This window comes from Nelusetta ayraudi, unplaced genomic scaffold, assembly GCF_046127955.1.
Source record: "Nelusetta ayraudi isolate G7.1 ecotype Tasmania unplaced genomic scaffold, CSIRO-AGI_Nayr_v1 ptg000003l, whole genome shotgun sequence".
NCBI classification, from domain to species: domain Eukaryota; kingdom Metazoa; phylum Chordata; class Actinopteri; order Tetraodontiformes; family Monacanthidae; genus Nelusetta; species Nelusetta ayraudi.
This window is the reverse complement of record NW_027466053.1, coordinates 3,105,001-3,132,179: the sequence shown is the minus strand read 5'-3', so window position 1 is coordinate 3,132,179 and position 27,179 is coordinate 3,105,001. Positions and strand designations below refer to the sequence as shown.

Sequence of the window (27,179 nt, the reverse complement as noted above, 5' to 3'; positions counted from 1 at the left end):
CGCGGCGGCTGTCCCATCCAGAGCCGACGGATCACTAACATTAAAACACTAAAACTAAAAATTAACTAACTCACACTAAAGTACACTAAGACACTAAACAAATCACCAAAGTGTAGAGAATAGGAAAAAAAGGATAGGTAGCACAATTGCCTCCCAGTTTCTCTCTTCCTCTCACGCTCCTTCCACTAAGAAGAAGAAGAAGCCCATTTAGCTCCCTCGAGGAGCGCAGAGAAAAAAGTTAGCTTGATGCGAAGCTAAGCTACCTGCCAGGTTAGATTTCCATTGCCTTATATGTTTGCTTTTTTTTTTTGCTTTTTTTGACAAAATAAAAAAAGCCTTTTTTTCTGTCACCTAACGGTTCCCTGCCTCATGGTTTAACCTCTGCTACCTAAATCTGCTCTGCCCTAATCCCCATTTATGTGCGGAGGCTGCGTTGGTCGTCCACAGATATATAATGATATTTATAGTAATAAAGTGACACAAAATGCATGTGACTCTGGAGCCAGTTGGAGTGGTGCAGCTGATAAGTGGCCACTAGATGGCAGCATCACAACTCTGCTCCTTTCCAACTGAGCTCAACTTATTTTGGGGTGGTGGGGGTTTATGCCCCACTTCTCTCTCTCTCTCTCTCTCTCTCTCTCTCTCTCTCTCTCTCTCTGTCTGTCTGTCTGTCTCTCGCTCCCTCTCTCTCTTTCACCCACCCACACACCCCCCCCCCTTCCCCACTGCCAAAATAATTAAATGCTGACTCCTCAAAGTGCCGCTCAGTTTGCCGTCCTCAGCAGAGCAGAGAGAGAGAGAGGGAGACTGAAAGAGAGAGAAAGAGAGAGAGTGAGGGTGTGAGAGAGAGGCGTGTGTAGTGTGTGAGTGAGTGAGTGGTGTGTAACTCTGCCGAGGGGCTTCAGCGCAGCGCTCCTGTCAAGGTAGGTGTGAGCGGCACCTCTTCCTCACTACCTCTGTCCTTAGCTGCAGACATGTGTGTGTGTGTGTGTGTGTGTGTGTGTGTTACCGTGTGTGTGTGTACATGAGACGATCTGGTGAACTTTCAATGACGCACATCAACCCAAAAAGAATGCGTCTGTGCAGAAGTTTGTAGGTTTTCATAAGGGAGTGTGTTTGTGCTCTTATTTTGAGAAGTGAGCGTTGAGCGTTGTGTCGTGCAGCGTTGTTCCATTGTGTAGCATTGCAGCGAAGCCTCCGCTAATTGGAAGAGCCGCTCCGGTGGAGGCATCAGCATGGTATGTGGGGGTTAAGCTGTCCAATCCAGGCTAGTTTGTCAGTGGGTGGGGCCTGGAGTGACTTCAAATCCATGAAAAAACAACTTTTCTTCCTTTGGCAACGTTTATTCTCTCTTGCTCCAACACCGGTTTCAATGTCGCTGCCACTGAATTTTTTTAAAATCCACTCCGCTGACCTTTGACCTGTGTCCTCTCAAAATGGGCTCTGGGCTCCAGGAGCAACCCAAGCCGGCGAGGATACAGACGGCTGCAGGTCGCTGACTTGTCAAGCTAAAATTAATCTTGTTGGTGGGTTTGGAAGGGGCAGGGAGGGGAAGGGGAGGGGGGGGGACACATTTGGAATGTTACACTTGGGCAGTAAGACGTGGCGAAGCGCGACCCGCCGATGGTGACAAATCTAGCGGGGTGTGTCGGTGGCAGCGGGGTCACCTCCAGACTAGGAGGAAATAAGAACCCTGCATGCCGCTGAAAGTCAGAGCAGCAGAGACACGACTTTTCTGCAGCCGGGTTGTGTTTACATGGAAAAAAGCCTTTGGAGCAACTGTTGCTGCTGGGAGATCATCGCTCATTCAAAATGAAAATCTCAAAGAATAAAAAAGAAATAAATAAATTATTATTTTATCATAAGTCAAACTTCCATTAAGCTAGCAGGCAAGCTGTGAGTATGTCAGCTTGCGTGCACTTCCTTTTTCTCATCCGCCTCCTTCTGAGGCCTTTTTTGCAAGCTTGAAGCAAAAAATGTGGAAATTCCTTGAAAACTAACACCTTCTCCATGTTTCTGATTCTCCACTTGAATCATTTCAGCTCCGTCGGTTTGAGCATGACAGGAAAGCGTAGACATTGCAAGCTAGCTCTAATGCTCAAGAAACTTACTGTTGTTTTTTCCAACTAGAACAGATCTGACATGGCATGTCATATCTGATTTCACAGAACACAAAAGTCAGGTCTTGTCCAGCAAAGCTAAAATTGGACAGATGATTTATTTACTTATTTATTTTAGTTTCTCTGTTTTATTAGAACCATCAGCCATTGACTGATGTTTATTATCTGTTAAATGTTTTGTTTTTTTTCCATGGATTTTTTTTTTTTTTTGACAAAGCAGAATAGAAAACGTTCAAAGATTACTATACGTATGTTTTAAATTTAGAATTATCCATCCATTTTCCATACCCGCTTCTTCCCGAGCTCAGGGTCACGGGGGTCTGCTGGAGCCTATCCCAGCTGTCATAGGGCGAAGGCAGGGTGACACCCTGGACAAGTCGCCAGTTCATCGCAGGGCCACATAGAGACAAACAACCATTCACACTCACATGCACACCTACATTCATGTTTTCGGAGTGTGGGAGGAAGCCGGAGAACCCGGAGAGAACCCACGCAGACACAGGGAGAACATGCAAACTCCACACAGAAAGGTCCCCACCAATGACCTTCCTGCTGTGAGGCGCCAGCACTAACCACTGCGCCACCGTGCCCTTCACAATTATATGTGTCGCATTTTCAAAATGGGGTAAAATCAAGATGCTAAAAAAAAATAAACCTTTTAGTGACACTTGCCACATGTCAATCAAACTCGAGGGTGTTGAGGTGCAGCTGTGTGTGTGTGTGTGTGTGTGTGTGTGCGTTTGCATGTGTGTCAGGGTCAGGGTTCAGCTTGGGTTGTGGATGCACTAAAGAAGAAAGAAGATCATTGTCCAGAAAATCTTTATCCAGCTCCTAATAAGGAGCTTTAATATGTTTTTTAGCGAACCAGTTCAATTCAATTTCTAATTTCTCGCCCCCTTTTTTTTTTTTTTTTGTTTTTTTTTTTTTGTGATTAATCGTGATTGTATGGCTCAGGTTCCTCCGTACGTCAGAGTCACTGTGCATGCAGAATATGTGAAGGTAGTGATGTAGTACTTGAGATCGGTCTTGGTCACGAGACCTCTTTTGCAGGGTCTCAGTCTCGTCTCGGACTCGGATGCATGTTTATCCTCCCTGGTCTCGGTCTCGGACTGGGCGGACTGGGGATTTTTGATCAAGGTCGGTCAAGACTCAGCCAACACTACAATGACAAGAATCCAGCTGCTGTCGTTGTACGCTCTGTTTCTGACACCCAGACAAAGTCCTTTATTCCTAGTTCATTTATTTTTTAATTTTATAAAGCAAAGTTGTTGTTTTTTTAATTTTTCAATATAGTTTGCAAAGCAGCAAAATGTTAAAGAAAAGTATTAAAAGATACTTTACTGTGAAGAGATGTTGATGTTGATGTTAAATGTAGAAGCAAACTGGAATTTAAAAAAGATCATAAAGTCTCGATCTTGTCTTTGTCTCTAAGCCCAGTTATCTTGGTCTCGGTTGGTGCGGTCGTCACTACAGCACTCCCTGGCCAAGGTCTGGCCGTGTTAACTATCGAAACAGTGAAAAACGGCTGCTGGTCTGTTATCTGAGGACTGTGCACGAGTTAGTTCCAAACTGGTGTTTTCTTTAAGCCTGTGTTCAACCGGACCAATCACAGGGCTCAGCTGTAACAGAAGACAGGAAGATCCTGTCAACCAGACCTGGGCAAAGTACGGCCCGCGGACCACATCCGGCCCGCTGCGTGTCCCTGCCCGGCCCACGTGAGGCCAGTAAAAAAAAAAAAATATTACGAAGTTCGTTTGGCTCGATCGCATGGAGAGAGAGAGAGAGAGAGAGAGAGAGAGAGTTGCGAAGAGACGTCGGAACTTTAGCGCCCCCCCCGCCCCCCACAGTCAACGAAACTTCCGTGGCCCTCCGACACGATTCATGTGGCCCTTTGCAAAAAATAATTGCCCACCCCTGCAGTAAACAGTTACTGTGTCAACAGGGATGCTGAAGCTCGATCACAAACGTTTCCTCATTGGATGAAGAACTTTTTTTTTTGTTTTTCTTCTTTGCTGTTGCCTGGATTCAAATGTAGCTGCATTGAGACTCCGCCCGCCCACCGCCGCTGTTTGCTTCATCAAGTGTTGCACCTCCCACTAATAGGAGCCTCTTTTTATGCACCACTGACCCCCTGGTCGCTCGTGTTTGGGGAACAGCCGTGTGTTTAGCTCCCCACTGAGCCGGGCTCAAAGGATTGACAGCTGGCAAATCACAAGATCCTCGTTTGGACAGCGCCGAGTTCCACAGAGCACGTCCTGTGTTTTTTTTTTTTAATTAGGTTTTTTTAAAAAAAAAAACAACGAAATAAATACTTGCCAGTTAGCAAAGTCAGTCGTAGCATCTGGTGCAGCCCCACCACTGGAGCCTTTTTTGAGAGAAAACAGGTGTTTTGTCCTCGACCTTTGACCACCACCTTCCTCACCAACTATCCTTCCAAACTCCTCCCATCTTCTCGGCACATTTACACATTAGAGCCAAGGAGCTTCTTCAAGGAACTACTGCGACCACAGGAGCTTTCAATCACTTCACACAGTCAAATCTGTCTGTGCCATGGTGTTGTGAGTGTGTCAGCTGCATTACATTGCTGCAAATGTCTGTTGGTATTTTTTTTTTCCTGTTTGGGTGTCGCGCAATTAAACGTAACAAGATCTGCAGCTCCGGCCAAACAGGTGTCTGTTGTCTGCAGGAGAAAAAGGTTCAGGGTCACACACACACACACACACACACACACACACACTCACTCACACACGTTGCATGTCACTGTGTGTCGGTGTAGCAGAGCAACAGCACAAAAAGGTTAGATGTGTTGGAGTCTCAAGGCTAAACTCTGCAGGATTTAGTGAGACAAAATCAGTTTAATGTAGAAGGACATTTAAAATCAAGAATAAGTAAATAAATAAAGGAATAAAGATGATCATTACTTAGTTGAGAACTTGCAGCTAGCTAGCTAGCCAGTTCACTCATGCTGTCAATTCACCGGCAGGCTTTATTGCTCAGCGTTCTTCTTTTGTGGTTTCGCGTAAGAATTATCTTGCTGCGACAGAAATTCTTTTACATAAAGGCTAAACTTTTTTTTTCCCTGCAGTTCTACAACTATATATACTCGCCACCAGGTTACAAGCATCAATTGTGATATAGCTCGTGTCCTAAGCTAAATACGGCCAACAGCGCGCAAACCGTAGTTACCGTCTCGACGAACCACTGTTTGTTGAGTGCTAATGCTTCTTGACGTTTTCCAAACAAACACCGCAAAACCCCATCTAGGAGGGCTTTCCCCTTCCCGACCAAGTTGGGATGAAAGTTGGACTGAGAGTTGAAAACAACGTCGCCTTGATGAGCATCAACTCATGACTGTTTTCATTTTTTATCAGCTGGCGCTCCAGCGAACCGCCTTGCCGCAGTGCACCGCTGATATGTATCCGGGCGGGGACGAGTGTCCCTCAGCGATAAAATGAGGCGGCGGCGCTCTCACTCTCTGACTTCTGCTATTATTAGCCACTGAGCTAACGGTTTACAGTTACAATGACTTGGCTCTCGGTCTTTCTTCCTTCCTTCTGACAGGCCGAGCTGCTGCCACGGCCCGCCGCCTCCGCAATGGAGTGCTACTTCACCCTTTTCGGGTGAAAAATGGAGCTCAGTGAAATCATGTGACTGAACTCGTAGGCTGCCCGCCTCAGATTTGCACCAGGTGGCCCTGTCCTCCGGGGAACTGCAGGTTTATTATTGGAAGGTCTATTATTATTACGGCCGTCACATCAGCGCAGCTCGGGTGGATCATTGAAGATCACTGAGCAATTTGGCAAAGGCGGTGGTGGCCTAAGCTGTGGTGCGGGGCACCTCTTCCGGTCGCTCCCCACAGGGCCGCAGACAGAGAGCAGAGAAAGTGGTCTTAGAAAAAAAAAGAAACGCAGAGAACCTCCAGGATCGATGCAAACACACTTCCATCCTGGTGACGTCATCAACACCCTGATCAGTGCCGGTGATGCCATGATGTGAGCACGCCCCTAATGGCCACACGAGAGGTTTCACAGTCCAATGATTTAAATCTGCTAAGACAGAGTTGGGGGGCACAGTGGAGGTTGCCACAGTAACTGTCTTCTTCTTAGTTATTTGGTTATGTTTTTTTCTTTCTCACCATGCTGACCGTCTAAAACAGGAATTGATTACTATTATTATTATTATTTTTTTAGTAATGGACAATTCACGATAAATGGACAATACAAATGCATGATAAATTCTATTTATATATTGTTACCCTATTAAAATAATGGCCTTTTACACAGAAAATACTTTTTGGCTGATATCATCTCTTGATAATGTTGGCCATCTCTTTTTGTGTTTATCCCAAAAACTTGAAAAAAATCTATCTATCTGTACTATCATTAAATTACACATTGTTTTCTCCATAAGTTTGCAATTACAAAGCAGAAATCATGCAGTTTTGTTTTGTTTGTTTGTTTGTTTGTTTGTTTGTTTGTAAATCATAAATCATAAATCCCACTTTCTCTCCTCTCCCTCCACCCCCCTGTGGTGTTCAGCGAGTGGTGTGTATGACTGAGTGTGTGTGTGTGTGACAGTGAGCCGGACCTTCAGGAGAACATGTCGGACCCCAGGGACATTGACGAGGACGCCATCCTCAAGGGCCTCAGTGCCGAGGAGCTGGATAAGCTGGAGTATGAGCTGCAGGAGATGGACCCCGAGGTACAGCAGGCCTGAGAGTCAGGGGTCCTCCATCCAACAAAACACACTTGTCATTGCCCCCTTTTGATGTCACAAAGGGGGGCAACTGCTCTCCTAGGACCAACTTGTTTTGGTCCACTTTCAACATCAGTTTTAGCAGGTGGCTGCAAACGGGGGGGCTAAATCTGCTTGTTTTTGGATATCTATCTGTATGTCTATCTATCTCCGTCCTCCCAGAATGCAATGCTGCCGGCTGGCATGCGGCAGCGTGACCAGACCAAGAAGACCCCGACGGGGCCGTTTGACCGCGACGCCCTGATGCAGCACCTGGAGAAGCTGGCCCTGGACCACGAGGACCGGGAGGACCTGGTACCCTTTACTGGGGAGAAGAAAGGTGTGTGTGTGTGTGTGTGTGTGTGTTTTGCGGGTCACTAGCTTTTTGGGGCTGTTTCCATCAGCAGTGGGCCGACAGGCCATCAGGTCCACAGCTGTAGCGGCTCTGGAAACACACAAACCTTATGAGGACCTGGTGTGGTACATATGTTGTATGGTAAAAAAAAAAAAATAGATAAATAAATAAAACACTCACAAGAGAGTTTTAAAACTGCTGCCTCGAAAATGGCCTGAATCGAGTAAAAGATTAAAAAAAAAAAAAAAGAAGAAGAGTCTCTAACTGTTTGGTTTGTCTGGTTCTGACTCCGCTCACCTCCAGGGAAGACCTTCGTTGCCAAGAAACCGGCCGAGGTTCCTGAACACGAGCAGGTGATGCTGGAGCCAGAGCTGGAAGAGGCGCTGAAGAACGCCACAGACGCAGAGATGTGCGACATCGCAGGTGAGGCACCAAGCGCTTTTGGCCCGTCTGAGGCTGCAGCCAATCATATCCTATCTGGCCTTCAACAGACAGGACAGACGCGATTGCATGAAGATCTCAGGGCTCCCTGGGTGACTCAAACACTTGTCGGCCTTTGATTTGCTCTCCCCACGATGGTCGCTGGAAACTTGCGTCACGTGCAGCTCGGTTGTGAAGCAGCCTGCACCACAGGGTGGCGGCAGAGCACTCAGCTCGGTGCCTTTCCTCTCATCGTCACAACTCTTCCCATGACATCGTCTGTTTGTCCTGCCTTTTGTTTTTTGCCAGCAGCTGTTACCCGTTGGGATGCGGTGCTGCACTGACCTGCATATTTGTGTCGCTCAGACCCAGTTTTTTTTGTTGTTGCTCCGGCCGTTACATTGTGATAAATCGCTGCAGATCCTCAGCGGCGCGCGTGTCGCATGGGAGGGCTTCAATTTCCTTGTGGTCAGCAGAACCAAAATAAAGAAGGGACGTAAGGAAGGAGGGAGGGGAGGTTAACATGGATCTGATTCAGACAGCAGTGGGAACCAAATGAGTGTCAACCATGACCTGCATACTGGGCTTCCAGTGGCCACTTGAGGTACTGCAGCCAGAAATCCCAGGCAGCTCAAAAACCATTATCCTCCTTAGACTGTGATACGAAAACACACGAAAACGCCTATATAATGACTGACAGGACCGCCTTTAGCCTGAAATATGGTTCATAATAAAACTTTCTATCGTGCATTTTTGAATCCTGCACTTTTAAACTTCCCCTCGAAAAGAGTTTTATTCCCAGCATGCAGTCACAATGCTGGCTTGACTTGTTCTGATTGGACGTCATGTCCTGGCGTACCATGTAACTCACTGAGGCAAATTAGGAAGTGACACTACGGCCACGCGCTCTATGAAGCCACATGATGCGGAAGTGACCTGGAAGTCAAAAAAGTTTTTGCGATATGTGCTAGCTAGGGTTGGTTTGGTTCCTTTACCTAATATCACGCTATCAAACCGCGTGTCCGTTCAATGAAGAAAAGAAGACAAGGAAAATCTTAATAAGTTTTTGTGAAAAGAAGAGCAAGACATTTGTTACAGAGGTCTGATGGAGAGATCTCTGGAGTCGAGTCCTGACCGTCGTCGCCAGAGTCAGACTGACTCCTTTCTGCCAAGAAAGTCCTTAAATGCAAAGACAAACAATCTGACTCCTGATTTGAACGTCTTCTCAAGTGTCGTCCTCTGATTGGCTGTCCATTCTTCCCCCTTCGGTTGCTGGGTGTCACTGTAATTGTTTATGAATCAGGAAGCAGGTCCTTATTTGGCCGTGAGTCAAATGGTCCATTCTTCCTTCCGGTGTGACCTGTTTGCGGCAAGACGAGCCCAGGTCACAAGTTCCCATCCCTGTGATTGGACGGGTCGCAAACTTTACGAGGGTCGCAAAGGCAGTTCCTTCAGCTGACCGCTCTCTGGTCCCCCCAGGTCACTGATCATGATCATCAAATATACACCAAAGCACTACATATAGCAACATTCAATACATTTACACATTCAACTCAATATAATAATTCCGACATATAAATGCAATGTTACAAATATAATAGCACAATATGCAACGATGCATGGCGTCAAATGTCCGATTGCAACACTAGCTAGCGGCTCTGCTGAATTGATTCGGCCTCCATTTTGGATCCTGTGGCTCCAACAGGAGAGTCTCTGTCTCGAGGTTCTACTCAAGGGCCACTGCAGCAATCCTCAGAAACCCTGACGTCCCGCCAAACACCAGCGGGTCCCTGAGAGCTGTCCAGACTTCACTTCCTGGACCACAGTTCCTCAGTGAGATACAGTACATTAGTACAGTATATAATGAGGGCAGGGAGTTTGTTTGTCCTGCTCCGCGTGCCTGTGTCAGGGTGACCATCCTCTTGACCTGGAGGCCGTCCAGAGGGAGATTAAACCTTCGTTAGCCTGCTGTTCCTGTGGGGCTTCCCGGCAAACTAAAAGGGGATGAAGCGCTGAGCCACCACCACCGCAGCCGCTGCCATGCTTCATGAGCTTGCAGCAAGAGAGGTCCAGAGAACTGACCAGTTGCCGACAGTTCTGCCCCCTGCTGTTCAGCATGTAACAACGCCGTGATATTTCTCAGCAACACTTGCATTTAAAACAACCCACCAATAACCCAATCAGTTCTCCGGCACACACGTGTCATTCCTTGGCCGTGTTAGCTCCGCCCCTTTCTTCGATCTTTTCCCTGCAAATCTGATGACCTCTGTTACCGTTTTCAGTTTCATTTTGTTGTGTGTTTTGTTGCAGCAGGAAGTCGAGATTGTGTGCGTCTGATCACGTGTTTTGACGCTGTTTCACAAATTCACTCCTCCAGTTCATTTTCGTTAGGGAAAAACCCAGAATGAAACACTGTACACCCTGTAAGCGTAGTGTGTAAATATCTCATCTGAATGAACCCTCGCATGAAATTTTTATAAATGAGTCAAACTCGATTCTACCTTCATAAATGTGATCAACTACTCCTGTAAATTAGGAAATGAATCCGAACCCTGCTACTGTACTGGCACCAGTGAGAAACTGAACTCGTATACCTGCAATTAATCCTTTTAAACAGGTGTTTTGGTGGTAGAAATTAGAAGCGGAGAGAGGCACACCTCCTTCTAAATAACTAACCTTCTTTTTTCTTCCTTGTTTGTTTTTCTGGCTGTGTTTTTCTTCTCGGCCAATTGCAGCCATCCTCGGCATGTACACGCTGATGAGCAACAAGCAGTACTATGACGCTCTGGGCACCACGGGCACCATCGCCAACACTGAGGGCATCAACAGTACGTATGAGCTCAGCTTTCTGAAGATGATATGATGAAAAGTACCCCATCCCTTTTTCTTTTTTTTTTTTATTTCAATCAATAACATTTTTCTTTCATTTTGTTTCAGTTATAAGTTTAAGTTAAGTTAAACATATAACTTGTTCAGTTAAGTTAAATGTTTTTCTTGTTAAAAAAAAAAATGTGAGCTGGATGTTTGTTGTAGTTCGAGCTTAATTTTGCTATTTCCATTAAGGTTATCAATGGAAATTATTAATTAAAATTGTGTATTTTTTGGAAGGTGTGGTCAAACCGGATCCCTTCAAGGTCTTCCCGGACGAGCTGCCCAACCCCACCAATGTGGAGGAGACTCTGGAGAGGATCCATAGCAACGACAGCAGCCTGACCGAGGTCAACCTCAACAACATCAAGGTGAGAGAGAGAGAGGGAGAGAGAGAGAGATAGGGGGAGAAGGGAGGGAGGGCAAGAGAGCCCTGCAGTGAGTTGTTAATTAGTCTGCTGCTGCAGGACATTCCCATCCCGACGCTGAAGGAGATCTTTGAGGCCATGAAGGGAAACTCCCATGTGGAGTTTCTGAGCATCGCTGCCACCCGCAGCAACGACCCTGTGGCCTACGTGAGCAAAACGCACAACTTCTGCTTGCGTTACTCTTTTCTGTCCTCGTTCTCTCCTATGTTTATATAAACAAAACCAAAAAAAAAACAAAACATATTTGATTTGTGTGTGTGTGGCAGGCGTGCGCTGAGATGCTACAGGAGAACACCAGCTTGCAGAGTCTTAATATTGAGTCCAACTTCATCACCGCAGATGGCATGAAGGCCGTCGTCAAGGCCATGGCCAGCAACGCCACACTGGTGGAGCTGAAGATCGACAACCAGGTCTGACACACACATTCTTATTCTTTTGGCTTTGAAAAATACGTTTAAAAAAAATAATAAACTCCTGTCTGAAGAACCTTCTCTACTCCCCCGCTGACTGCAGCGGCAGAAACTGGGCGACTCGGTGGAGATGGAAATCGCCTCCATGCTGGAGAACAACTCCAGTATTCTGAGATTTGGCTACCACTTCACCCAGCAGGGCCCCCGAGCCCGAGCAGCCATGGCAATCACGAGGAACAACGACATGAGTGAGGAACAAATCTCAGTCTCGCATTCTTCTGCTGATAAAAATGACAACAACAAAAAAAAAAAAGTGGCGCAATATGTTTGAAGTTACTGCCGTACCGTGGCTTCACATCCGTTCTCCTCCTCTCTGCAGTTCGCCAGCAGAGGTTAAGATGAAGCAGGTGAAGAGCACAGAGGAGAGGAACCCTACTGCCCTCCGGAGGCCGTAAAGAGAACAGCAGCCGCCTTGTCGTTCCTGCCAGATCCTTCTTCACTGAACTGGGTTGCTGTAACACCCATTCATCATTTCATTTCATTTCATTTTTTTTTTTCCTCTCCTTCCTGCAGACTGATCTATGCAGGCTGTGGAATTCATTCATAAAACAATGTATATGCCACCAAACAAGATGTTTTTTTTTTGTTTTGTTTTTTAATATAAGTAATATCTCCATCGTCATCACCAAACAAAAGTCTATATTTGTTCATGGAAACATTTGCAACGTGAGATTCTACAAGAAGAGCTGTAAATAATTTAAATAAAATATATCTATATATTCCAATATTCTTGGTAAAGATCGGACAAGTTCAATTGTCTCTACACAACTTGCAAGCGTCATTTGTTGAACTTAATTTTTTACTCAACAGCAAACGGCCTGATCCATGTTTTAGCTCCTTAAAAACAAACAACTTTACTTTAAATATTCACTTCCAGTGATGCTGAAATCATATCATTAAACTCTGAAAAATATCCCGCGGCAGCATAATCCCTCAAAGTTCCTCCTGATTCCTTTCACTTGTCTCAAGCACCTAAGGCAATTTTATTTTTATTTTGTTCACCACCACCACCACCCTCTGAAAATAAATAACCCCCGACGGTGGAAATCTAACCTAGTTGGCCGGGTTCAGTTACCTCCTGCCAAATATAAGCACTGACTTTAAGGGGTTGCACTTGCCTCTGCCTCCTACTGGCATTTATGAGCAGAAGCAGCTGCTAACCTCCTAGGATCTTCACAGCATTGCTGAAGCTCCAAGTTGAGCCACCAATCCCAGCGGCTCCCCAAACCCACCACCCACCCACCCAGTTATTTCCCAAATCTTCATTAAACACTGATCAAATGTCAAGTCCCAAAAATCTGAATTATTATTCTTATCATTATTAGTAGTAATACTACTAATAATAACGTCATAGTTTTTTTGTTTTTTTTTTTTTTTTAAACCCTGATATCAGTTGGTAGGTGTATATTTAAGATCAGAATTCTGGAAATCCAATTTCCAATCTGATCTGAAGTGCTTTCTCATTTTTTCCATCGTTGTGTTGCCAGTCATCCCGCAACCCTGAATGCCCGGGTACAGAAAATGCATGGACGGATGAATGGATAGATGGATGTTGCCAGTCAGATGAATGAATAATGGAAGTTCTCGGCTTGTTGCTGGAGGAGAAGCGAGTGATGCAAGGCCTACTGAAGACTTCGGACATTCGCCACCAGATGGTGCTGATGAACACGGAGCTGATTAACCGTGCGTGTCATCGTGTATATTAGCGGAGTCATCAGGAACGAACCCATGTTAAGTCCCTCTGAACCTCATCCAACAGTCGCAGGAGTGACAACAGAACACAAACCTGCTGCTTCACCCGCCACATTATCGCCACCAATCACAGCTGGTACTGGCTGAGTCACCTTGGATGGCTGACTCACGGCAGATCATCCTCACGGTTTGGCCTCTTTCTGGCCACAGATCAGGTCAAACTGACCTCATTGCGGTTCTAAAAGCTCTGTGCAAAATTTTGAAATTGCAGTTTTAATTTCAAATGATGCCACTTTGACTCTCAGACCACCGCTGTCTCGCCTCTTGAGGCTCTGTGGGTATATATATATATTTTTTTTTCTTAAAGGAAAATTACATGATGATCTTAGAACAAAGTAACTTCTTGATGAGTTTTAAGTTAATGTTGAGGACACATTATAAATGAGAAAATGGCAACATTCCTTGAGGAAAACAAATCTCATGCATAAAAAAAAAAACAAGTGGGCAAAACAGGAAACAGGACGACATTTGCACTTTCATTGTGACTTTACTGATATGCAAAAATGTATCAGACTGCACTTTTATTCAGATTATTCAGTCGGATGGAAATCAACAACATGCTGATGAGAAGACCCCATTGACTCCATTGAAGTACCACTGTGGTACAAATAAAACCTGTGTTTTCCCACAGCCAGCAATACTCAGTGGGATGCAGCCTCTGCAAGAAGGGAGGGCGGATCCTCCTCATCCGAGTCAAACTCCACGTTCTCGTCTTTCACCCAGGTGCCGCTGCGGTCCTGTAGCCATCCCTGACTGGGGGGCAGACGGAGAAACAGCTGAGGAAACACCTCAGGATGGCGTTGAGCCTAAAGTCAAACCAGCAGCTGTTTGTACCTTTTCAGTTTCAGGTAGTGCTCCAGCTCCCTCCTCCGCTCGCCCGTCAAAGGCTCGGCCTCCTGACGTCCACTCGCGTCCCTTTTTCTTCTTTTGCTGTCTAAACACCCCACCCCCATTTATTTATATAAATAAATAGATAATTAATTAAATAATTAACAACAGTTCTTGATGAATCTTCAGCACAGAAAATCTGGTGTGGCAGACGTCACCTGCTGTCTCTGCTAAGCTATTCGAATCCTCACGTTTCACACTTTCTCCTTGTTCTGGTGTGAGTGACGCGAAGCCACTCAAGTTAAGCTGGACACTCTGAGGGTCTCCGTCAGACTTTGTGCTGAAAAAATGGCGACAATTGTGCGTGAATGAAATATCTTTTCTTTGAGGAGGAGGACATAAAGTGACCTTCTGACTCACCTGGTTTTTCTGTGGCAGCTGTTGTACGGCACAGTCTTCAATAAGGCGTGATGTGTGAGTTTCCGTGTTCGTTCCAGCAGAGGAGCGGAACAGGAGGCCTCCTTCACACACAGGAAATAAATAAACAAGCATAACAACAACATTCTGCTTCTTATCACGTGGATGTTTTCGTTATGTCACTAGGATTGTTGTTCAGCATCAATAACTTGACTAACAGGATGTTGTTGGTCAGTCATCTGACAGTCACAGGGCTCCAACAACCAACAAATATTTCAGGGCAGTCCATCAACAAACTCTGGTTGTTTTTACTGCATTCACAATGAGTCAGTGGTGAGTCAGTGATGGTTGGATGATTGGGGTCAGCCTGAACCCAGAAACAATAACTCCACACACAACCAAGCAATTTCACATGATCTCTCTACAGACAGTAGAGACAGCATGTGGCTCTTTAAACACGACCGACCTGGACATTGTCTTCTTGCTGGACGTAGTCTTCGTGTTTTCTTTTGGTTATTTCATTCTTCAGCTCTGTTTTCTTGCCGTAGAATCGCTTTAATCCTAAACACATAAGCGTGTAAGTGAGTTTGCAACTTGTCAATTAGACCTGTGGTGGGATTTACACACAGGGGTCAACAAAATAGTCAAAACTACTCATATTATGTGCTTTTATTTTTTTAAATTAAATGCAAAGTCTAACCTTCCAGATGTCGTTTCCCTTTCCTGTGAACAGTCAGTGTGTCGACTGTATCAAACATGGGACGGTGGAAGCAAACAAGGCAGGTGTATCTGAAAGGAACAGGCTGAGGTAAAGCTTTGACTCCCGTATGTGGCTACACATCTGCATCCCGCAGGATGAACTCCTCTCACCGTCCATTCTTCAGAAGAGCTGCTTCGTCCTCTGGGATGAAATTGGACAGGAGGTCTGCCACACGGCGTTTCTAAAACACAGTCAAGGGTCATGCCAACAGAGTTAAAGTCCACTTCTTGACCACATGTGAGTGCTGTGCGACGCTCCTTAGGGTTGGCTGTGTGGCTGTTGCTATGGGGGCATGGCATTGGTCCGACGTCCCAATAGTCTGAGTCCCATTAGTTCGACACCCCATGAGTTCGACATTTGGAGTAATGGGACGTCGGACTAATGGGACTTCCTCATTAGTTCGAACTAGACTAGTTGGCCTTAGCCCAACTCTCCATTCCCACCGTTCACCAAACACAAAATCTGTCAATACATCTGTAATATAAGCAGTTTAAAATATTTTAAAATAACATTAACTCTCTCTCTCTCTCTCTCTGCTAAGCAATTAAAAGCACGACGTCGTATATTTATTTATATTTTTTTTCATATAGGCTTCACCTGTCAAAAAGACACGTGAAAGAAGAGGTACAGTTAATTTTGTTTCACCAGCGAAGAGCTGTCATTACGCACGACGTTTACGCATTGCTGCGCGCTAGAAATGTCAATGAATGCGCCTTGCGATGCAGTCAGGTGTGCCTGGGTGTGTAAGCAGTTATAGTTACTTTGTGTAGGGCAACATGACCAGGTGGGACACCATCACGATGTCCGTGTAGGTAGCTGTGCGGTACATTCAACAAACGAGGCATTGTTGGGTGAGGAATTACACAGATTTTCCAGTGATTCCAAATCAAAGGAAAAGAATAAGATGCCAATTGAGATTTGATCAACCAAAAATAACCAAGAGTCCCAAAGCTGTGATGCCGAGTACCTATAACTTTTTCAACCTAGTTAGCTTAAATGCTAACCAAAACAAAGCAGCACGTCAGCCAAAACATTTCGGGGGGGACCTCGCGATTATATCGACTACCCACCTGTAAGATGTTCAGTTGACTCTTGTCGTTTCCTTCCCTTTTAAATGACATCACTGTGGTGACAGAATGTAAAAGAGGAGCCGTGGAAAACGAGGAATGGTAACAAGCTAGCTCACAGCAATCGTAGTAACGCAAGCCTTATGTAGACTACGTCATATCCGCGGGTCGGTGAGGAAGGAGGAAATACGAACCCCCGACTGAAATACGCCCTTGTCCGAGTCCTGTTTGCGTTTCAACAATAACTACAGACCGATACTTATTCAAGTGAATAAATAAGCACTAAAAGTACATTTAGGATAGTTAAATTACACGTGCTATTTAATAGTTATCGTTTATTTAACTTCACATTACAAAATGTAGTTGACACTTCAATTACCGTTTTTTTTGTTTTACTCATTGAATGCAACAGTATTGTGACGCATGACAACATGTCACCCGCCCGTCCCCTTCCCCCACCGGGCTGACGCTCGTGCGGCTTCCTGGCTGTCATGGTAGCAGACTGCCGCGAGCCGTGGATCCGCGCGGAACGTCAACAATGACAACTTTTCAAGCGGCCGCCGCAGTGTTTGCTGAAGTGATAAGGTAGGAAAAGCCTGCTGCCACGTTTGTTCAGCTGTGAGGTTTCACTTTTGTCGTCGGTCAACAGCTGACAAACTAGCTTTTCAATCGCGTGAATGGGGAGGGGGCAGCATCGACTTTAATTGGCTTTATGCGGATGATTTAGCTCGCGCTGCTACCTTAAGCCGCTAATTTCGCGATTTCACGCGCGCACCAGGGAGGGTTCATTCCGCGCGACATGTCCTCGACGAGGGAGCCACATTAAAGCTCGCCAGGGCCCGTCGTCACTCGTTCTGCGAACTTTTAAAGCGGTCCCGCTCAACAACAGGGGAATCCATGTCCGGAGAGGAAGCGCCGCAGCTAAACGGAGCTAGCGGGCTCCTCCGCGCGAGCCGCAACAAGTCCTACGGAAGCCTGGTGCGCTCGCAGCTCTCCCCGGTCCGCCAGCGGCGCGTGGAGCACAGGATCCAGCCCGGAGAGACGCTCCAAGGCCTTGCCCTCAAGTATGGCGTGACGGTAAGTCCGAGTGAGTCATTGGTGACACTCCGGCTCCAGTTGACCAGAGACACTCACCGATCACCTGACCGGGACCACCTTAGAACTTTCTGCAGGGTTTGGTGGCTTACGTCCAGCGTGAATCGATCCTCAGAGGTTTTGCCAACTATTGACGTGACATTGTCGCTGACCTACTAATGCAAGCCGCACATCTATGTTGCCAATCTCAACTGTCACACCACAATCCTAAAAGTTCTGCTGGACTGAAGGTCTGGTCCAGTGAACTAACTTTTCATCACATGACGTCACAGCACTATCGGCCTGACCTGCTGACACTTGGCAGGGCTAATCCCATGTGATTGTCAGCCTATTACTCTTATCTTGTGATATGTTGGTGCCTTCAGCTCGTACGGCTTAGACTTTTACCACTATTTGCTTTTTTTCTTGTTTCCCCAGCCCTGAGTTTGTGGACATTTTGTGTACTTCCAGTCCTGTTTAACAAGAAAATGTGTCTCGTAGATGGAACAAATCAAGCGAGCAAACAAGATGTACACGAATGACTCCATCTTCCTGAAGAAGTCCTTGTCCATCCCCGTGCTCTCAGACTTTGACCAGGCGCACAGCCGAGCAGAGGCGGAGGACAGTGTGGGGATCCCAGTGGAGGGCCGAGCGAAAGCCTCGGACCTTTCTCCCATGGAGTTCCTGAAAAGGTTGGATGGCTTGATCGACGAGTCGAAGCAGGCTGCCATCGGCAGCCAGCGGGAAGCTGAGAGAAGGTCTGTAAACCTTCCCTATGTCAGGGTGATCACTGCTCATCCAGCCTTGTTTCCCCTGTTCCCCCCCCGCCCCCGTCTTATTTTTAATTTGCACTTTTAATACGTTTCAAAGCAAATGACTGCCCTTGTTCTTACGGCACCCGTTCATGTCTAAGGAAGCTCCTGCTTCGACACAAGAACCACTTCCCGTGGAATCCTTTGATATTTCAGGTGGCGTTCACAGCGGGAGCTTTTGTCTATGAAGCATGAAAGCACCGGTTTGACTGAAAACGCTGAGCCCCACTTGTTCACTGCCTGTTTGCTCTCCATAGGGTTGCTGCCTTGGAGGCAGCCTGCAGCAGCAGCAGGTCGGAGTGGCGCCCGCTCACCAGGTCTCAGAGTGCTGTCTCGTCCTCCAAAACACTGCAGCAGCAGCAGGTGGCGCTGGCGACTGCGCCCGTGGCCGTCACCAAGCAGAGCAAGAAGCTGAGGGACAGGGAGGACGAGATCTTCCAGCTGTGACACTCTGCAGCTGTTGAGGGAACTTTCCCAACATGTCCCAATGCTGCTCTGTTCTGATTTGGGCCTTCATCGAAGATCACAGCTGAAGGAGGATTTTCCTCCACCTGACCTTAGAAGTTGTTCTACACTGCTGCTCAGTTTGAAGGAGAGATCCTGCTGTTTTTTGAAAGAAATACTTCAATCAAGTTGCTTTATTTATTATTATTTTTTAAACTAAATGTGGATATCAGAGTGACGCTTGCTTGCATATGGAATCTCCACCCAAGATTCCATATGCAAGAAATAAGAAAAATGAATTGTCTGGGATGAACGTCTGCAGTCACATGGTTACGGTCATGTGAGCATTCCTCTGTTTCTGCCATAAAGCTCTAAATACCACACAGTCAAAGGGCTCGCTCAATGTTGTGTAAAGATTATGTAATTCCACATGGCAGAATTACACATAAATGTGTCTTTTACAAATATGGAATTTTCAGTGAGAAGTGAAACATCTTTTTTTTTAACATATATTTTCGCAGCGCTATTTTTTGTTATTGTAATATTTTATGATACATTAAGTCATAAGTTATTTATTGTTTCTTTTGAAATAAAACAAAGAATGTTAATTTATACGCTTCTGTTTCCATGTTTTGTTCACGTTGTCAGCTGTTCAACTGAAGGCAAACTGACGTCTCCACCTTGTCACCTGCAAAGTGAAAGTAACAGAGGCAGAATTGTTGAGTCTTCCAAAATGTTTGATCGTTGTGTGTCCGTCATGTGAAACCACAAAAAAAATAACCCTTTTCACCATCCTACTAAAACAGTGTCTGAAGGTGCCGAAAATACACATCTTCATTGATTATTTACTTTATTTCTGGCCTCAGTAAATACAGTACACTTAGATGCTGGATTTTCATGTGGCCACCAGATGGCAGTGCTGTATTACAGTGGCTTTGGTCCCTGGTTGTATGTGTGATGCAACGTGTCCGTTTGTACAAGCTGCTCTTCACGTCTGCAGAATCCTTAATTTTTGGCTAAGAAACTCGTTTATATTCATGTTTGCTTTGTGTTTTAAGGAGATGGAATGTCACTCTTGAACATTAACGAAAAAAAAATGACAGCTCTGTATTTATCCCACAAGGTCTTTGAGATGGTCGGGGCAGCAGGTGTGTTCTCACAGTGTCTTTACGTTGTCAGTCCTCTGCAGTAGCGAGACCACTTTTGTCCCAGAGTATCAGGCTGAAAAATCTCCCAGTGTGCGACCTGACGTACGAACTGCCTCGACGTCATATTGTCTCGTCCTCCAACATTTTGTTGAGTCCTTTGCAGATCTTGGTGAGGTTGGGCCGGAAGGGCCCGCTCGGGTCGTACAGTTTGGTCAGGAGCTCGGGGTTGGAGTAATGGTTGAAGACGTGGTTGATGCGGCCGTGGGACTTGGCGGTGAGGTGGGTGTTGACCAGCTTGAGTAGCATGTCCCTGCAGCTGGTCAGGAGCTCCTCCATCACCTCCTTGTCAAAAGTGAAGTCAACCTGCAGGTGGGAGATGGTCAGAGGTGTTTCGTTAAGTTTTGCCCTCGTATGAAATGCAAAGTACCGCCACAACCTGCGTTTTTCAGGTGCTGCTGCTCTGGTTTATTGACTTATCAGTCTGACGGTGAGAAGGTGCAAAGGCCTTTCACAAGGTGCAACAACAACTTTGTAAAATGAAGACTGCAGAAGATTCAAAACAGTTGGTCAGGGGTGTCCAAACCTTTTTCAATGGGGGCCAGATTAGATAGTGTGAGCAGACCCACAGGTGTTAGATGATCGTGGAGATCGCGCTCAGGTCTGCATTTGGCCCGTGGGCCGGACTTTGGACACGTCTGGTGTAGGTGAACGCAACATTGTACCTCGTAGAAGCTGATGGCTGTCATGGCCCCCTGGTTCAGCTTCTTCTTGAACTCCTGCGCCACCTTCAGCTCCTCCACGCTGAAGCGGTTGTTCCTGAACAGCACGCCGATCTTTACCGCAATCTTGATCAGGTCCTTGATGACCTTCTGGGCCTCCGTCTTGTTGGCCGTGTAGTCCTTAGAGACGTGGTAGAGTTCGTCCAGGATCTCGCTGGTGGTGTCGTCGATGAACATCTGGATGGACGCTTTGGTGGCCATTCTGCTGAGGATCTTCTTCTGCGCCCTCATGGCCAGGTCCTTGGAGCTGAAGGCTTCCATGGTTGTGCCTGAGTTGTGGAGGAGGAGGAGGAGGATGGAAATAAAGGCGAGTCAGCAACTGAAGAGATCATTTTCTAAATGTTACAGAGGCCCTTTCAATTTTTTTGTTGTCCTTACTTTTATTATTATATCACTATTGCAATATATATATATATAAGTAGATGTTACTGTTGCATTGTATGTATTTGTTTACATATTGTATACATTTCTATATATACACTTTGTATATATTTATATATGTGTGTAATAATGCTTGTTTTAAGATGAACTTAAAATAATTTAGCAAGGGTTTATAATAAATATAATAAATAATAATAAAACTTTATTTGTACAGCGCTAAATCACAACCAAAGGCGTCTCAAAGCGCTTTATACAATCAGGGAGAACCAACCGGAGGTTGGTTATGAGGTTAAATATCGATTTTGCTCAAACAAACACAAGTATAGGAGAACAGTCTGACTATTTGTACTACTTTGACAAAGCGCTGATTCCCTTTCTTTTGTTATCTGTTTATTACTGTGTTGTTTAAACAGCAGTAAGCAATAAAATAAGACTGACAATCCCTCTGTCAAATAAGAGAAACTGAAAAAGGTACAATGAAGAAGGAGGGAAATTGTTGCTTGTTAGGTTTAGATTCTCTTTCCCCCCGGCAGTCAGAGGTCAAGTCTTCAAGGTCAAGTGTTTGCGGTAATGAAGGCTGCTGGAGAGCAACATGATCACCTCTTTCAGGTGCGTCTGCTCGTCTGTGTTCGACCCTCTCGCCCCCCTCTCTGAGAGTGGTGAGCCGTCTGCTACAATGAGGTGACACTCGACTCTCTTTGTTTCTCTTTATTTTGTCAGTTGAAGTGTTTGCTTTTATGTGCAGCGTGACTATATGAGGGTCAGAAGGGAAAAAGCACTATGGAGTTAATACCCTCTGCGGAGGATCACAAAGCTTCTGCTGAGGGTATTACCTCACCTGGGTTCCACCAGGGGGATCGCACCTCCAATCCCAAGGAGACCCACAACACAACACACTGCCCATTGTGTGCCAACCATATTGTCCATATTTCCCTTTTAATAACTCTTCAACATTTAACACAAACACAAGAACCGACAAATTTTGAGCGTAGGAAAAGATACCTGCAGATTTGCAGTTCAACACAATAAGATAATGTGAGGAAGAGATGATTCTCGCCGCGGTGAATTGAATACCAACTGCACCCATTCCCATGAAATATTCATGACTCTAAGTCCTGGAGCATCCACGGTAGTCCCGCAAAGTTTTAACCTGCAATCTTTGAGAGTGAGACACAACAGAGGCGCACGGCATCTCCTGCACAGCCACAGAGAGACTGCCATATTTTCATCCGTGCTCAGGTGTTACACACAAGGTGTTACACACGCGCGCACGCATACACCGAGGCACTTGTACTTTATACTTTTCCAGGCTGAGCCTCAACATTTAGCCTGTGCAGACAAGTGTTTGAGGGCAGCAGGAGGCAGGCTGCATAGCTGAGGCAGGTTCCTACCTGCTGTTCCCAGATTGCATCATCATCATTATCTTTGGCATTGGAGCTCAGTTATCTTCCCCGGGGTCTTTGTCCGAGTCGGCAGAACACACGATTCGCCCCCGCATGTTGTTGATGGGGGCTGGCATCAGTCTGGTTTATCCTCATACATAATGTAGTGCAACAAGACTTTAACCATTGACTTGTGCAGTTGCCTTCGGGGGGGTTCTGTGTGTGTGTGTGTGTGTGTGAGGTGGGGGGTGGGGAGGGCATGCTGCCTCTTGTACAGTGAAATGAGGACGTTAGCGCCCAGCCACCTTCAGTCTGTGTTAGCCTGAGGAGGACTTTAACCATTTTTTGAAGGTCTCTTACAGCTGTTATATTGTGTTGTGGTGGTAAAAGGGGTCAACCCAAGTTTAGCAAGTGTTGCTATTTCATATCTGACCATAATGATGATGACGGCGATGACGAGTTATGACGGTGTAAAAGATGGCTGGCTGACTGGGTGCTGGACACTGCTGTTATTTTGGTTTAACACATTAATACAAAGTCAGACTGATTCTTATTGTCATTTTTTTGTCCACCCACTGCAGCCTGATTGGCTAAAGCAAACATTTTCTTTTTCTTAGGGAGCAATTTTTATAATTGTAGTAATAGTAATTGTTTTAACAAAGAGATTTGTCTCTTGTAAATGAGTACATTTTAATCATTTTGTAGTAATTTTCAGTTCTCATGTTATGAAGTTTAATGATTTGTATTATTACAGAATTGTGCAAATACTGTTCACTGTCAAACAAAGGTCACTTCCAGAAAGTGTTCAAAAGTTCTTTTCAATACAGGAGAACTAGTATGACATCAGATGTGTTTGTATGTTTACTGTACAAAGAGCCGTTAACGGTATTAAAAGATGTGTATCTGTTATTGGGGTGAAATTATGGAATCACATCAATATACATTTAAAGATGTGTAACTCATTAATACGTTTTAAAACATTGGTCTGTAAAGATATCTTTGAGAGATACAGTATAAGCAGGAATAATGTTTTTTTCTTTCTTTTTTATATATTATTTTAATTTATATTTTACTTGTTTCAATGTTTTTTGTCGGTAGAATGAAGTTGTTGTTATTATTATTATTATTATTATTATTATTATTATTATTATTATTATTATTTGTATGTAGGCGAGGCGTATATAAGCATTTAGCTTCTGCCCCAGCCTGTTCAGTCAAAGAAAGATGTACAGTCGGTTGATTTAAAACCATCCTTAATTCTTTGGATTTCTATGCTTTGAAATGACTGAATAAAATCCAATCCAATCCAAATACTGCTAAGCATCGCCTTAGAAAAATGAAATCCATATGGCAGGTCTTAAAGCCCAGAACCCGTTTAGGGAAAGTCTCATTCCAGTCTCGCACTCGACAGAGCTGTGATCCCAATCCCGCTGAATGTTTGTGCCACCGCAGCATTATTCAAATTAAGATATTCTCTCTGTCCACTCCGAACGACTGCCCTGCTCAGTCAGCACTGGCGGAGAACGCGGAGGGTGGCGGCAGCGAAACCATTCATTGTGTACGTGCTACCACAGCGCAACGACCGATTTGTTATTATTATTATCATTATTATTATTATTATTATTATTATTATTGTTATTATTATTATTATTATATGCAATGCAATGCAAAAAAAGATTAAAAGAGGGAAAAGTGGGGAAAGAAAGAGACCACTTATCTCAGGATCCTGAGTTAACTAAGTCGGGATCCCGACTAAGCTATCTCGAGATCCTGACTTAATTATCTCGGGATTCCGAGATAACTAAGTCAGGATCCCGACTAAGCTATCTCGAGATCCTGACTTAATTATCTCGGGATTCCGAGATATCTTTTCAAAGCCAATGTACTTCCGGAGCAGTTCGAGATCGATGCACTTCCAGATTAGTTCAGCAACCATCGGGATAGCTCAGCGGCAATGTGGAAGCATGGAGGAGGATTTGGAGGACTACCTTTGCGCTAGAGAGGTCTCACAGGAGAAGATAGTGAAAATGACTGCTCCTGGGCTCTGGGACTCAAGACTTGCTTTAAATATATGTATCTGGTTGGCGACTCTGCTTGGTTTCGCCGCTCTGATGTTCTTGTTAGCTCCGGTGCTCCTACTAGCGGCTACGTGTTTTGCTATTGGTAGTGCCACCGTTTGCACAGAGCACGATAATGTCCCGACCTTAAGGGATATATATCACTTTATCGTTGCAATTCTTTTTTCAGTCCTGTTTTTCGTGCACATTTTTTCCAGCCCTGTATTTTGTGATTTTTTTTTTTTCAGCCATGTTTTTCGGGGTAATTCCCCGCCCGAGTTTAGAGCGCATCTGAAACAATCGCATCCATTCCTTTATTGGGAGCTGGATTTAATGGCAGCAAACATGGCCAGGGTATCTGTGCTCGGCTCAACTCATCAGGTTTGTGTATGTTCGAATATGTCTGTTAGCTTGGACGTGGATATAACCCTTTCCTTGCTGGAGCTGCTGATTCTTCTTTTTTTTTTTTCTTAAAGATGAAAAAGATGAAAATGGGGCGCGTGTTCACCACCATAGATCCACCACCGGGAGTCTCTTGCAGGTTGACGGTTTTCTCGCGGGATTCCGAAGTATCGTCACGCCGTTCTGCGCCCATCTGCGCCACACTGCGCGGCAGACAGCAGCAAAAATGCGTTCAACGTGAGTTCAGCATAATAGAACAGCCGGCGGTGCGGTGCAACGTGACTGCGTGACGATAGAGGTGAATGTGGACCTCAGAACAGAAGGTTCTGAATTCAGACCAGAGATTTGATGTAACAGAAAAATAAATAAATAAACATTTTTAGGCATTGAATAAATTTGATAAATGTGAAGATGTGAAATTTCTTCGGAAAGAATGAAAGAGAACTGATGAGCCGTTGCCAACATTAACGTCACAAACAACTGGTCACGTGACAACAATGGCTCTGGGTGTGATATATATTAACTCTTCCTGTGTGTTCACCCTTCCTCTGTGTTGTGAGTCGGTGACGGGCCGCAAATGGCAAATATCAATAAGACTCATTCGGCGAAATCTTGCGCAGAACTTTTTGAACAAGCTGCCGGCGGGAGATTTTAACGTGTCTGATGGCAGCGTGTTGCGGTTCATTGTCTTTATTAGTGAATGTAAAATTCACAACGCACACAGAGATAAGCGCTGAACGAGCCGACGCTTATGTGCCAAAGTGCCGTCACTTCGCTGCGCTCTGGGAGCCACAGCAGCAGCCGCAAGCGTCAGACGTCGGCTGGCAGACTTCCTGTTTCTGTGTCACGTGACAGCGAGGCCTGACTGGCTTTCTGCTGTACGTGAGCTGCAAAGCAAAAGGCAAAACTGCATCTGAACTGTAATTATTATAATCTTTTTTTTTAGTTTTGTTGTCCAACGGTCAACACGCGCTCCTACATTGTCGCATGTTCCTTGGAAATTCTGAACAAATGTTGCAATTCCAAAACTGCAGGAGACGTCGCACCAGTTGGTGATGGCCGTTGAGTTCTGGGTGCACATCTGCATTTCCTCTCTCTCAAGAGGATTCCATCCGGGGGGGGGGGGGGGCGCCAAGTTCATTCAGGGAGTGTCAGGACATTTTTCTCTCTTCTTTTTCCGGCAACGGCCACCTAAAAACCCTCTTTTCTGTAATTGCCCTTAAAGCGGGCGTGGAGAGAGGAAGTGCAGAGTGTTGCTCCTCAGCCATCGGATGGTTGTTGATATCGACCACTGGGAGGGAGGTTTGGAGGGGGGTGGGGGGGGGTTTGTTCCCCCTCCCAGAAGAACCTGGCCCGAATCCACAAACACCTGCATCCTGCACTGCGCCTCGCAAAAAGAGAAGCGACACAGCCGCCGACCAGAAAAACAGATGTCTGCACTCGTCTCCGCTGCCGGAATGGCAAAATAACTTTTTTTTTTTTTTAAATGCAGAGTTTAATGGACAACGGCGGTGTGTGAGTGCCTGTGTGTGTGTGTGTGTGTTGGGGGGAGGGGGGGGGGCATCTGGGCCTGCAGGAGAGGTAAATATTTAGCATTCCTTGCACGACTGCCGCCAGAGGCGTGTGTTGTATGTGCACATGTATTAGCTTGCGCACGCACACACACACACACACACATGTGGTGGTCGTGCCTTTTTGTGCGCTTTTTGCTGGTCCCAACGTGCGGAGGAATCCTCCTCCAGACCCTCCAGGATATTCATCACACGCTGTCGTTAGAGCGCAGCTGGACCTCCTCATCGCAATGAGCCGGACAGAAGGGTGGACACTCTCAGACTCTCTGTCTTGTACTCTGGACCGCCTGGCCGGATCGGGCCTGGCCTGGCCTGGCAGCCGTTCGATCTGGTCCGACATTGATGGCAGGAGTAGATATCCCCTAATATCCTCGTCCTTGAAGATGAGAACACAGACTATGATTCCTTGTTTGCAGGGTAACAGTAGTGATATTTGTGCCCCCCAGCTGCCTGCTGAATCAACCAGCGTCTGTCTGTCCGTCCGTCCGTCCATCTTTCTGTCTCTCTCCTGTCTCCCACCTTCTCCAGCACCGAGACCTCAAAGCCTTTTGTGCGTCTCTGAACAACTTTCTTTCTCAATCCTCCTCTTTTTTCAAAACAAATTCCTTCCAAGTAAACAAGTGAAGCAGGCCACCAGAGTTAATTTTGAAATCCCCTCCACTGCCCCCACACTCCCAGCCCCACTCCTTCCCCCTTCAAAAAAAAAAAAGAGCACATATTGCACTACTTTCCTTCACGCGGTTGCACAACTGTGTGACTTTGCTGCCGTTGCTCAACTTGACTCGACCGTCGTCGACGACCGCGCTGCCGCAGTACAAACGGGAAGCGAAACAAGAGGCCTCGACGAGAACGTCTATCTCTGGCACGCTTCGCCCTCGCCCTTGCCGTCCCCTTGCCGTGTGTGCACACG

General features: G+C 45.7%; 4 protein-coding genes and 1 long non-coding RNA gene across 9 annotated transcripts in view; 2 read left to right on the top strand and 3 right to left on the bottom strand.

Moving 5' to 3' along the window:
• Positions 1-27,179, bottom strand: part of LOC142890611 (uncharacterized) — a 151,990-nt gene that overhangs the window by 27,296 nt on the left and 97,515 nt on the right. The gene's annotated exons all lie outside the window — the stretch shown is intronic.
• tmod4 (tropomodulin 4 (muscle)) lies at positions 771-12,307 on the top strand. Of its 3 annotated transcripts, none has more exons than XR_012927087.1 (10): positions 771-923; positions 6,659-6,821; positions 7,038-7,194; positions 7,513-7,632; positions 10,365-10,457; positions 10,738-10,868; positions 10,965-11,072; positions 11,192-11,335; positions 11,410-11,583; positions 11,715-12,307. XR_012927087.1 is itself a non-coding variant. In XM_076029704.1 (10 exons), the coding sequence occupies exons 2-10, from the start codon at positions 6,720-6,722 to the stop codon at positions 11,735-11,737; spliced, it is 1,023 nt and encodes a 340-aa protein (XP_075885819.1). In that variant the 5' UTR covers positions 771-923; positions 6,659-6,719; the 3' UTR covers positions 11,738-12,307. The 3 variants fall into 3 exon arrangements, 2 of the variants coding, with proteins under 2 accessions (XP_075885819.1, XP_075885829.1); XM_076029704.1 differs by having other exon boundaries at positions 11,439-11,583; XM_076029714.1 differs by having other exon boundaries at positions 778-923; positions 6,698-6,821; positions 11,439-11,583.
• On the bottom strand, positions 13,602-16,373 carry scnm1 (sodium channel modifier 1). Of its 2 annotated transcripts, none has more exons than XM_076029744.1 (8): positions 16,223-16,373; positions 15,263-15,333; positions 15,093-15,181; positions 14,859-14,953; positions 14,396-14,496; positions 14,194-14,315; positions 13,982-14,081; positions 13,602-13,900 (listed from the first exon to the last, which is right to left on the bottom strand). In XM_076029744.1, exons 1-8 carry the CDS (start codon positions 16,271-16,273, stop codon positions 13,789-13,791), a joined length of 741 nt encoding a protein of 246 aa, XP_075885859.1. In that variant the 5' UTR covers positions 16,274-16,373; the 3' UTR covers positions 13,602-13,788. The 2 variants fall into 2 exon arrangements, with proteins under 2 accessions (XP_075885859.1, XP_075885868.1); XM_076029753.1 differs by lacking the exon at positions 16,223-16,373 and adding an exon at positions 15,412-15,492 and having other exon boundaries at positions 15,263-15,335.
• lysmd1 (LysM, putative peptidoglycan-binding, domain containing 1) lies at positions 16,673-20,772 on the top strand. Of its 2 annotated transcripts, XM_076029772.1 has the most exons (4): positions 16,673-16,804; positions 17,109-17,296; positions 17,795-18,051; positions 18,363-20,772. In XM_076029772.1, the coding sequence occupies exons 2-4, from the start codon at positions 17,117-17,119 to the stop codon at positions 18,550-18,552; spliced, it is 627 nt and encodes a 208-aa protein (XP_075885887.1). In that variant the 5' UTR covers positions 16,673-16,804; positions 17,109-17,116; the 3' UTR covers positions 18,553-20,772. The 2 variants fall into 2 exon arrangements, with proteins under 2 accessions (XP_075885887.1, XP_075885878.1); XM_076029763.1 differs by having other exon boundaries at positions 16,694-17,296.
• Positions 19,383-20,737, bottom strand: tnfaip8l2b (tumor necrosis factor, alpha-induced protein 8-like 2b). The gene is made up of 2 exons (XM_076029784.1): positions 20,420-20,737; positions 19,383-20,060 (listed from the first exon to the last, which is right to left on the bottom strand). Exons 1-2 carry the CDS (start codon positions 20,735-20,737, stop codon positions 19,818-19,820), a joined length of 561 nt encoding a protein of 186 aa, XP_075885899.1. The 3' UTR covers positions 19,383-19,817.

Excerpts from the sequence above, each read along its gene's own strand:
- scnm1 (XM_076029744.1), bottom strand. The coding sequence starts at position 16,273 with ATGTCATTTAAAAGGGAAGGAAACGACAAGAGTCAACTGAACATCTTA. Across the intron at positions 14,954-15,092 it reads AGGGAAACGACATCTGGAAG|GATTAAAGCGATTCTACGGC; the intron begins GTTAGACTTTGC and ends TTATGTGTTTAG. Across the intron at positions 14,082-14,193 it reads TAGCTTAGCAGAGACAGCAG|ACAGCAAAAGAAGAAAAAGG; the intron begins GTGACGTCTGCC and ends TGGGGTGTTTAG.
- lysmd1 (XM_076029772.1), top strand. The coding sequence starts at position 17,117 with ATGTCCGGAGAGGAAGCGCCGCAGCTAAACGGAGCTAGCGGGCTCCTC. Across the intron at positions 17,297-17,794 it reads CCCTCAAGTATGGCGTGACG|ATGGAACAAATCAAGCGAGC; the intron begins GTAAGTCCGAGT and ends TGTGTCTCGTAG. Across the intron at positions 18,052-18,362 it reads CAGCGGGAAGCTGAGAGAAG|GGTTGCTGCCTTGGAGGCAG; the intron begins GTCTGTAAACCT and ends TGCTCTCCATAG.
- tmod4 (XM_076029704.1), top strand. The coding sequence starts at position 6,720 with ATGTCGGACCCCAGGGACATTGACGAGGACGCCATCCTCAAGGGCCTC. Across the intron at positions 6,822-7,037 it reads TGCAGGAGATGGACCCCGAG|AATGCAATGCTGCCGGCTGG; the intron begins GTACAGCAGGCC and ends CCGTCCTCCCAG. Across the intron at positions 10,869-10,964 it reads TCAACCTCAACAACATCAAG|GACATTCCCATCCCGACGCT; the intron begins GTGAGAGAGAGA and ends CTGCTGCTGCAG.
- tnfaip8l2b (XM_076029784.1), bottom strand. The coding sequence starts at position 20,737 with ATGGAAGCCTTCAGCTCCAAGGACCTGGCCATGAGGGCGCAGAAGAAG. Across the intron at positions 20,061-20,419 it reads CAGCCATCAGCTTCTACGAG|GTTGACTTCACTTTTGACAA; the intron begins GTACAATGTTGC and ends TCCCACCTGCAG.